This window comes from Vigna unguiculata, chromosome 11 (genome assembly GCF_037176805.1).
Source record: "Vigna unguiculata cultivar grain cowpea cultivar isolate G323 ecotype 2 chromosome 11, ASM3717680v1, whole genome shotgun sequence".
Taxonomy (NCBI): domain Eukaryota; kingdom Viridiplantae; phylum Streptophyta; class Magnoliopsida; order Fabales; family Fabaceae; genus Vigna; species Vigna unguiculata.
The window spans coordinates 13,376,980-13,387,854 of NC_140802.1; the positions used below are offsets into that span (position 1 = coordinate 13,376,980).

General features: G+C 32.6%; 2 protein-coding genes across 3 annotated transcripts; one reads left to right on the forward strand and one right to left on the reverse strand.

The window, feature by feature from the left end:
- The first annotated feature begins 1,752 nt into the window (after window positions 1-1,752).
- Window positions 1,753-6,266, forward strand: LOC114169584 (uncharacterized). Of its 2 annotated transcripts, none has more exons than XM_028054809.2 (5): window positions 1,753-1,910; window positions 2,755-2,927; window positions 3,246-4,887; window positions 5,488-5,633; window positions 5,923-6,266. In XM_028054809.2, the coding sequence occupies exons 2-5, from the start codon at window positions 2,835-2,837 to the stop codon at window positions 6,121-6,123; spliced, it is 2,082 nt and encodes a 693-aa protein (XP_027910610.2). In that variant the 5' UTR covers window positions 1,753-1,910; window positions 2,755-2,834; the 3' UTR covers window positions 6,124-6,266. The 2 variants fall into 2 exon arrangements, with proteins under 2 accessions (XP_027910610.2, XP_027910611.2); XM_028054810.2 differs by having other exon boundaries at window positions 1,764-1,910; window positions 2,820-2,927.
- A 51-nt stretch (window positions 6,267-6,317) lies between these two features.
- Window positions 6,318-9,284, reverse strand: TBL31 (trichome birefringence-like protein (DUF828)). Its single transcript, XM_028054811.2, has 5 exons — window positions 8,834-9,284; window positions 8,223-8,394; window positions 7,727-7,926; window positions 7,485-7,631; window positions 6,318-6,866 (listed from the first exon to the last, which is right to left on the reverse strand). The coding sequence occupies exons 1-5, from the start codon at window positions 9,253-9,255 to the stop codon at window positions 6,512-6,514; spliced, it is 1,296 nt and encodes a 431-aa protein (XP_027910612.1). The 5' UTR covers window positions 9,256-9,284; the 3' UTR covers window positions 6,318-6,511.
- Between the last annotated feature and the right edge of the window lie 1,591 nt (window positions 9,285-10,875).

Genomic DNA, 10,875 nt, shown 5'->3' on the forward strand with positions numbered 1-10,875 from the left:
TGTGTGCCTGGTGGTTTTCCAGGTCTGCAAGAGGTGTCTTATTGTGCTGGTGTGATTTTTGTGTGATTCAAGAGTCTTTTGTATGTGTTTTTGCATATTTTGAAAGTATAGGGGTGCAAACTTTGTAAATCTTTTGAAATAGTGCAAAGTCAGGCTCGAGTTGCATTGACAAACTGGATGTAGCTCAGGTTTGAGTGAACCAGTATAAAAATCTTGTGCATTACTTTTTTCTCTAACCCTTCTCTCTTGCATTATCATTTAAAGTTTAAAGAATTGTGATCTAAACCATCTTTTTGACATTCTTGAGTGTTTTGGCATTATCTACAACTTTGATCATGTTTATATAACTCATTGGAACCTGTCTTGACTAATCTTTTACATTGATCTTGCTTTAAATCACAAATCTTCATTTTTTGTATTTTTTCCAGTATTTTAGTTGACTGTTTTTGTGATTCGATCGATTGATTATATCAATTCTGCATCAGTTTAATAAAATCAATCGACTAACTCTGTTTTTGATCGGTTAAAATTGTACAGTCGAGAAGTGTTTGCATCCTTACTTGTTGGTTGGGTTGATTAAATTGAGGACATTTTTAAGCCTTTAAAGGTTACAAAAATTTTTAACAAGCCAATTCAAACACCCCCCACCCTTCTTGGCATTTCAACAATTTCAAAACTTACAAATTTCACTTTTTTTGAGGGTGGGTTGACCCACTTAACCCACCAACAATTTTTTACAATTTTTAAATTCTTTTATTATAATTATTTACTACTTCTAATTATATAGGTTCACAATTTCATATTTTTTAAATACTATAATGTTGTTCTGTAATATTTGAATAGTTTGAATGTTTGATTTACTTGTTTGAGAAGTTATATATTTTAATACTTTAATCTTTAACTACTATCTTTATACTAATATTTCGAGAATTAAGTGAGCACATTAATTCCACCATTATAAAAAATAGATTCAGTCAATTCACTCCCATTACAATAATAAATATATAAAATAAATTACAAAAAATAAAAATCGTAAGTGAGTCAACCCACTAACCCACCAACCGTGGTGGGTTTGACTTGGTTGCAAAGTTTTTGACTTACAACAAAAGTGAGTCAAGTTGGGTCGATCATTTTTTTACTCAACCTGTGGTGAACCAACCTGTGTGAGTCGGATTGACTCACTTTGACACCATAAAAAATTTCTCGAACATTAATAATAGATATTGTCTAATTTCATCACCATGCATACGATGTATTTTGTATATTTGCATGGATTTAAATTAAAATTAAATTTTTATGAATGAATTTTGTATGCAAAATTTAAGCCTACAAGATATTTTAAGTGTATAAAACTTATTTGTACACACATCAATTCGAATCTAGGTTACAAATTAGATAATACTTCTCGATTTCCTTATAAAATTATAAAATTATAAAATCATAATTTATAAAATTTTAAAATAGTATACGAGTAAATGTAACGACAACTCAATAAAATCACATAACAATCATGTCATCTCTTTAACACTACATGTTAAGTTAACATATTCAATTAAATAATTTAAGCGTGGAGACTCAAAGAAAAATTCCCAAATTTATGGATACTTAAATTATAATTAAGTATTAAAAGAATATATTAGTTTTAATTCTAAACAAATTTAGGGAGAGTAATAAAAATATAATAATAATAAATTAAGAGGAATAATACCCGAAAAAACGTCCTCCGTAGTTTAGGAGAAAATATAATAACAACAAACAGATTTATTCTGTTTGAGTGAAGGTTTCTCTTTCTTAAAACCCTCTGATTTCACTCCTCAACCTCAAATTCGGAATCCGTTCTCACCCTGCATCTCAATTGTTTGGTCGGTCACCGGTTGCTGACGTTGCTGGTTGCTGATCACCGTTTCTTTGTATGTTCTTCTTATCCTATAATTTACTTAAATTGAATTTTGGCCATGCTTATTTGATCACACCCCGGCCTAGATTGTTTCTCCTCAAAATTGATCAGGACTTTAAAGTTTTCATCTTTTGCATACCTTTTTTTGTTCTCACTACCACCGAATGCGTTCTCACTACCGCTGAATGCTCTGCACTCACCTAAACATGTTTTGATCATCTTTGTGTCTTATAACTATAACAGGATAAGAATATGTGCATCATGCAGGTTTATGTTTCATGTATTGTTTGCATGTGTATGTATTGTTCTGATGGCTCGTTCCATAATATGAACATATTGAGAATTGGGTATTGCATGAATTATTCTTATTCCTTTCTTTCTCCTCGTTTTTGTTATTGTTTTTGTGTGTTGTTATTGACATTCCATCCGGAAGTAATTTACAATCACAATGAGTTCAAAGTTGTATTCTGGAAATATGAAATACAATCCCAAAGAGTTCAAAGTTGTATTCTGGGAAATATGAAATGTTTATATGGTAGGATGAAAATACTGTTTATATGGAAGTCAGAAAAGAATCTATGAAAATTTGAAACTTGGACGGAGGGTTGTATTGGTGCCTGTTTAATTGTCTTAACGATTTTTTATTTTCAAGCAAAAGGATGGTGGAATTTCACCTTTCAGATAAAGCTTTTTTTATCCTATTAATGTACGGAATATTTTTTGGTTCAAGGGAGGGTTTATAGCACATACTGCGCACATACTGCTCAAATCATGGGATTTGCGGCTGAATTTGAAGAATGGGATTGATTCCATTTTTTTTATGATAGGCATTAAAACTTTTTCCGTTGTTGTTGCAGTTTCATCTAGGATTGAAATGCTATTTTCACGAACCTGAGGATTCAAAGTTCTTGTCCTGGTACAGTGTTACAAGTTCGTGATGGATTTGAGGTTTAACAGTAATAAATGGGTTGGGAATATTTACCAGAAGTTTGAAGCAGTGTGCCACGAGGTGGATGATATTGTAGGACAGGTACTATTTCATTGTTTTTCTACTTTTCCTTTTGTTTGTCTTCCCTCCTCACCTTTGCCATATTTTGTAACTCGTATTTGAAACCTCAAAAGTAGAAAGACTTTATTTTTATCATTTAATTAATGCATTGCTATCCATGGGGAAGTTTAAAGAACTTCATTCTTCTGGTTGTCAAAGAACTTAAACGATTCAATTACAGATTTACACTTGTGGTTTGATCTTTGTTCATTCTCTTGTAGTTGTATAACATATCTTGAGGTTGGAAAAATTGCAATCTTTAAGTTTCTTTGTTATTTTCTCTTTATTTGTTGTTTTCAGGATGCTAAAAAATATCTTGAGAATCAGGTCCAGAATGTTGGAGATAGTGTGAAAAAGTTTTATTCTGGAGTTGTACATGAACTACTTCCCTTAGATTCATTGGCCAGTTCAAAATATGAAGATCATCTTCTGGTAGCTGAGACAAATAACATTGACTTTTCAGTAGATTCTGTTTGTAAAGATAATAATAAAGAAAGGGATGAGGAAAATCCCATCAATCATTATTATGTGGCATTTATGAATTCCAATGCCACTGATAATGATGACCATAAGCAACATGGTGTTCCTGTCAAGAACATCCATGAATCGGGTTCAGTTTCCCTGGGGTTGGAAGGTTCTTGCATCACCAAGGAAGAAGTTGGTGTTGACTCAAGAGGAACTTCCGAGTCTAAGAAAGAAAACTTCCACATCAGCTTTGAAGAGGTTGCCATTGGTAGTGCTGATTATAATCAAGATGGTGTTCCTGTCAAGAACATCCCTGCATATCAAGAGAGTGATGAATCGTGCTCAGCTTCCCTGGAGTTGGAAGATTCTTACATCACTCAGGAAGAAGTTGGTGTTGACTCAAGAGGAACTTCTGAGTCTGAGAGAGAAAACTTCCACACCTGCTTTGAAGAGTTTGCTGTTGAGTCTGATCCTAAACCAATGAACTTGATGTCTCTTGGAGAGAAAGAATCCCTGGAATTCTCTATGCACAGTGAATCTTCTTCTTTTGACAGTGGATGGGAAGTTTCAATCAAAACAAAGGTTAACATATACATGAATGCAGAGAAAAACTCATGTCTGATTGCTGATGAAAATGCTATGAATTCATCCTCCTCCAAGGTGTGGAGTCCCCAGAGTCTTGATGAGGAAACTCCCATTAATTATTTTTGTTTGGCATTGCGCGATACTAATGCCATGGATATTGCTGATATTCAGAAAGTTGGTGTTCATACCAGGAACGTAAATCAAGTTAGTGATGAATCTTGCACAGTTTCCCTAGAGGTGGAAGATTCTTACATTTCTCAGGAAGAGGTTGGTGATGACTCCAGAGGAACTTCTGTATCTACAAAAGAAAATATCCATACAAGCAGTGAAGTGGTTGCTCTTGAATCTGTTCCTAAACCATTGAACATGATGTCTGTTGGAGAGAAAGGACCCCTGGAATTCCCTATACACAGTGAACCATGTTTTGATTCTTTTGAAAGTGGATACAAAGTTTCAATCAGAACAAAGGATAACAGAGATGTGAATCCACGTCAAAATTCATGCTTGATTGTTGAAAAAAATGCTAGGAATTCATCCACATCCCAATTATTGAGTTCCCAGTCTCTCGATGAGAAAGAATCAACTAATGTCTCCTTGCTTAGGGAATCATCTAATGCTTACCAGAACACACATGGTATACTAGCTGAAGTTTCACCTGATGTTTCAGTGTCGAGTGAAAGGCCTATGACAAGGACAGAACCTTCATGCTCCAGTAGTTCCTATGAAAATGAATCTTGCAAAAGAAATCCAGGTGATGCTTCTCTGTGTGCTACTTCAGATAGTTTCGTTTTGCCTGTATGTTGTGAATCTTCCACCCATCCAGCTCGTGAAGTCATGGAACCTCAGGGTGGTCTCGTGTTCTCTGGTTTCTGTCAATCTATGGGATCAAAAGGTTGGCATCTCCAAATTTCTATTTATGAGAAATTTTTCTTTCATCTGTTGTATATTTCATGATCAATGAAATAATGTCTTTGGATAATTCATGTAGACTTGGGAATAGCATACATGTTGTTCTCAATATAGCGCTATAAGATGTTTGCCAGATGAGATATAGTTATATTAAACAATTGGGTCAAATAATATATTGACAAAATTTTGAGCTCCATCCAGATGAAATAAAATAAAAGATATCTGAATAACTTGCTTCACTATATGGCTTTTGGCTTTATGTTATCCACAGTTAAAGCCATCTGTGCCTTACTAAGTGTGTAAACCTGCTGTTTTTGCAAGTCTTATGGTTTATCCAAATCCAGGTACATAGTGTATCCACACAGATAATTACCATTTTCATTAGTTTCTTTTTTTTCATTATTTCATTTTTGTGTAAAATTCAATTAAAGTGAAGTAGACAAAAATATTTACCTTGTATATTACTTGAGAAAAATAACAATACGAACAGATTTTTTACTTAGGAATCTTATAATCAATGATAACATGTTTAATTTCATTTAAGTGTATTGTCTCCTATCTAATGTGACTTTTGCTTCTTCAGATAAATCACTGGTGTGTTCTCTTGAATCCTGCACGGAAGTCATTCAATTGAATGATGATCCGAAGGTTGACAAAAACTGTGTAAATGTGGACGATAGTGAACTGCATGCAGTTGCCTGTAGAACTCGAAAGCTTCGATCATATAAGGTATTTTCCTTGGCCTCTCTTCTTATGTTTTAATGTGTAAACTAAGTAGACATTGTATTTTTTGTGCTTTATCCTTAGTACAATTTAGTACTTACCAAGTAACACCACTGCTACTCTGCTACTCTTTAAAAGCTATAGTTATAATGTTTTTTTTTGTGATATAGTAGTTGCTTTGACATATCTCCCTTGATTCTTTATATGTTTTACATGAAAATGGGTAGGGTAGGAAGAGGAAATAAAGTTTATTTTTGGAAATAAGTTATTGCATATTATGATCTTGCTCATGCAGAAAAGAATCCAGGATGCATTTGCTTCAAAGAAGAGGTTATCCAAGGAGTATGAGCAGTTAGCAATATGGTATGGAGACTGTGATATTGAGCCTAGAAGAGACTTTTTGGAAACTTTATTACCATTAAGCATCAGAACGGATGTGGAATCGAAGAATGTCCAAGAGCAGCATGATTCAGAGAGTGAGTGGGAGCTGCTCTAAATACAATTAGACTTCATGTAAATAATGACAGACCAATTGCTTTGGCTCTTCATTTTTGGCATGTGGAAGTTCTTACTGAAAACTACATTGTTTCGGTTTCCATGAAGAAATGGTAATAATAAATTGTGATGATAATTTTTGCACGTTGGTTGCTTTAAAAGTGCCTTTTATTTTATTTTCTTTCTCAATCTGCATACCCGAAAAATGTTTTACTTGGTGTGTAAATGGTATCTATCTCTTGATATTGATAGTTAGTCAAATGGTATGTACATCTGTTTTACAAAAAGTGTTTGTTTCTGAAAATGGAATTGAATGATGAGTATGAAAGAAGATGTGTGCCCCCATTTGAGAGATGCTTGTGCTTTCTTTCATGGCTTCTCTGCCCATGTCAAGAGAAGTTTTGATAACCCTTTAATAGATATGCATATAGGATTTCATTCCATGCATCTGGGACTCCAGGTAGGCACCAGTGAATGCAATCAGCAAAATCTGTTGGGTTGGCTCTTTGTTCTTTGGTCAATAGCTTGCCCTTTCTCTCCCCATAAACTGATGTGTGAGCATCTTTTCTGTACTCTGATAATTGGGTGATATTCAAAAGGGTGACATCTATTTTCAGTACTTGTAGTGCATCATGTATTAGCTTCATAATTTCAAGATTTGAGCCTGTACCCCAGTATGGACCTTGGATTGGGTACGACTCATTGAAGCAGTTTTCATTGCTTCCAGGTTTCCATTCCCAGCTCCTGAAGATGGAAAATCAGTTGTCATTTTTAGGAACTGTTCAAATACATATGAAGGAAAATGAATTGAATGAGTTAAAGCATGTCTGCTATTATTTTTCCATTTTACATCATTCATTTTAGTTCACTTTGGCATTCCAAACAACTCGGGGTTTGAGGATACAAGCGAGCTTGATCTTTTGGTTTCTAACAAACTTGTTTTAAAAATTATTTTCAGTAGATTTTGAATGAAAAATTAAATTCCTAGTAGCATGAAATTATTCTAGAAAAAATTTGGAGCCAAAAAGTGAAAAGGGGATCACACATGTCATATGTTTTTGTTTTTCACAAAAATGAGTATAAAAATATTACATTACTTTCACTTGTTTTTGTTTTTTACAAATTTGTATAGATAACAGCGAAAATATTTTTTTCATCTTAACTATTCTGGAAACATATCCCTGACATGAAACAAAAACGGCTGATAAAAAGGTGGATCTTTTACACCACTTAAGAAGAACTGTTGAACAATGTCATCTGATGTGCTCAAGAACTTCTGCTTTATTTATATCATCGAAAAATAAAGAAAATGATGATTCAAACTCAACAAATTTTTACAGAGAGAAAAGATTGAGAACTCACCACAGATGTGTTGGAGACATACTCATGAAAAACACCTTTTGAGTCATTGGTTTGATGTTTGATTCTAACCAATTAGCCCATGTTTCCAAAGCCAACTTGTATGCTGTGGTAACTTCATATTCTTTGACATGGTGTGGTGATCCATATCTTAAAAAAATGAAAAAATTTTCAAACTTTTTCAGTAAAGGAATAATGAAGTTTCTGCTATGAACATTCAACTACACTTAGCATTGGACACTCACGTAGCATTGATCAAAGGTTTGTGCATCCACCAAACATAGCTCTCGAACACCAGAATGTCCACTCCTTTCCAATGTTTGCCATGGTTATTTATTGAGTCTAGCTTGACCATTCTCTTGTGCACTGTGTGATTTGTTGCATGATCTGAAATGGATTCCACAATGAATGGAGCCCAATAGTACTCAATCGATGCATTAAACTCCTACAAAAATCAAAGCTACAGGACATCTTAGCAAAGTGGATTTGGTGAAAATAAAACCCCAAATTCATTTTTGAATGATTAAGGGTTAGACATATTAGTTCTTAATAATAGGTCCCTAAAATTTACACCTTTTGACATCATTAGTCCTTGATTTCTGGGTTCAAGGGTAAGATTTTCCCATTTTTATCAATTGATGTGTCCTAGCACATTTCTTAGGAACGATTTTGGATTTGCTCCAATTTCATCAAGTAAATTTTCAGATGCTGTAAGGTATAGTAATATTATGTCTGATATACCTCAATTTTGAAGATCTTCATCGGTGGGATTCTTTGGAGGGATTTCTTTCCTTCAGGAATTACAGATTGTATCAAACAGATCATGGACTCAAATTGGCCTCTTTGTAATGAGTCTCCAATGAACATTATCCTCTTGTCCCTCAACATGTGCAACATCTTCAAAGCGTTGAATCTGAAGTCAAGAAACACAGAACAATTTAAGTAAACCTCACTATTCCAATGTCACAAATCAAGGAAATATTCCAGGTCTACGAGGGTTCCTATCTAATTTTCTTAACAATAATGCACTGCACTGTTTACTTTGTTACTCTAGAAACATGAAATAGTTTTCTTTATGCTTATGAGAAGATATACTATTTTTACAATAGATATAGTAAAATTTAACATATTTATTATACATGTGAGAGATATAAAATATTTTTATACAAAAAACTTAAGGGAGTTAAAAAGTTAGAATGTCATCGCTTAAAAACATGTTATACAACTAGTGACTGAACTATTTACTCAAATAAAAAAAAATGTGATTTTTCCAATGATCATTGAACTAGAAAACAAAGGCAGAACATAAAAAGATAAATGTGCATAAAGAGAAGGGTGGCAATTGGCAAAACCTTGGAAGGTTGCATCCTTTAGGCTGCCACCTCCAGTTCTTGTAGAAAGAATCAGGTCTACCATTCTTGTGGCATGTGGTTTGCTTGACCAAGTAAGGGCAACTCTCTTCTTCATACTGAGGATAGGACACATTGTCCCAAACCCAAGTCCCCTCAAACACATTGCAATTATCCTCAAATCGATCCTCTGCCAAAACTACAACAGGTAATCTGCTTCTTCCACCATGTGGCATGCCATAGAGTCTCAAAACAGAGCTCTGCTTCATCTTCAAGCTATCTAGCACTAACCTTGCAGCTCCTAAGATCAGAATTGAGTACAACGCAATTGGGAAGAGGGATTGGATCCTGCGATCCATCAAAGACTGCATTGATAAAGGGTGGTTGAAGGAATTGAAAACTGTTCTAACTTTTGTTACTAACATTTTCCCACCAGTGTCTGATTTCGCAGTTTGCTTGGGTTTAAAGCACTTTATAAGACACCTTTCAACAAACGGTTGGTGGGATCAAAGTTTAGGTGATGAAATATTAAGATTGAAGGAACATACATACTTACAAAGACACTTAGGCATTGTCAAATGTCACATATGTGTATCAAACAATTTACCTTTCGTCCTTTCAAAACAGAACATATCAAGTTCACCTATTCTAATACTCTACAATAATCTAACTGTTCTAGAGCAATCTTTCATTGTAACTATTAAATTAAAAAATAAAGTATATGAAACAAAAAAAATATGATTTTAAGTTAATTAGATGCCTTTTAAAAAACTTGATTATATGCTGCTTTTTTTTTTCTTTTTGCACTCTCATCATTTCTAGCTACACCCATACTTTTGAAAATGACTATTTTATCGTGTAAAAGTGACTTTCAAATTACTTGTTCTAGAAATATTTTCGAATAAGTTTTTAAAAATTTTTAAAACAATTTTCAGAATAGAATTTTCATTATAAGTTTTCTAGAACATATGAAATGCATTCTAAAACATATTGGTTTAAACACTTAATTAGTCCTCGTTTTTTGTTTAAAAATTTTAATTTAGTCCTCAAATCATAATTGGTTTCAACTAGGGATAAAAAAAATATTCATGTCTGCGGATATCCACGAATAAAATTTGTGGCGGATAGTTAATATCTGCGAGTAGTGGGTATTTTAATGTCTGTTTATAAATTGGTCAGATGCGACTACTCGTACCCGTAGAGACCTGTTACTAACAAAAAATTAAAATTATATTTTATTAAGTTTAATTTAATTTATATCATATTTTATATTTTATAATTTTATTTAAATTTAATTTAAAATTTATAAAATATATATCTTTTTTAAATATTCGCGAGCACACAACGGGTAAATGGATGGGTAGCGAATGAATTTTTGTTTTGCGGGTTAGGTAGTGGTTGGGCACTTTCTGTGCCCGACCCGTTGCCATACTTAGTCTCAATTGGGTCCCTATTTTTGAAAATGTGTAACAATTATTTCATTTCCATTAGTAATGTGCTAACAACATTAAATATATGTCACATGTTAGTTTGTGATTTTTTAAAAAAAGTTTTTAGTTTTTTTTTATTTTTTTGCCATGTGTAAAATCAGCATTGTGCCACTTGACAATGACAATGTGATGTGGTAGTGGTAATGCCACATATCATTGTTAGCACCACATCATTGATTTAATCTTAATTTAGTCCTTGTATTGTTATTTTAATCTCAATTTTGTCCTGTTTTTTGTTAAAATGAACCAATTTAAATTTTATATAAATGTTATACTAATATTTTTATTAAAATTGATATTTTTATTAAATAAGATTAAGTTTATTTAAATTTATATTTTGCATTGAAATTTATTTAAATTTTGTTTTAAAATTAGAAATTTAAATTTATTTGAAATTTATATTTCAAATAAATTTATTACATCATACTTTAATATTATTTTTTATTTGAATTTATATTTTAAATAATAGTATACAAAATTATTTGACATATAAATTTAAAATATAGTTGAAATATATATATATATATATATATATATATATATATTTGAAATTTC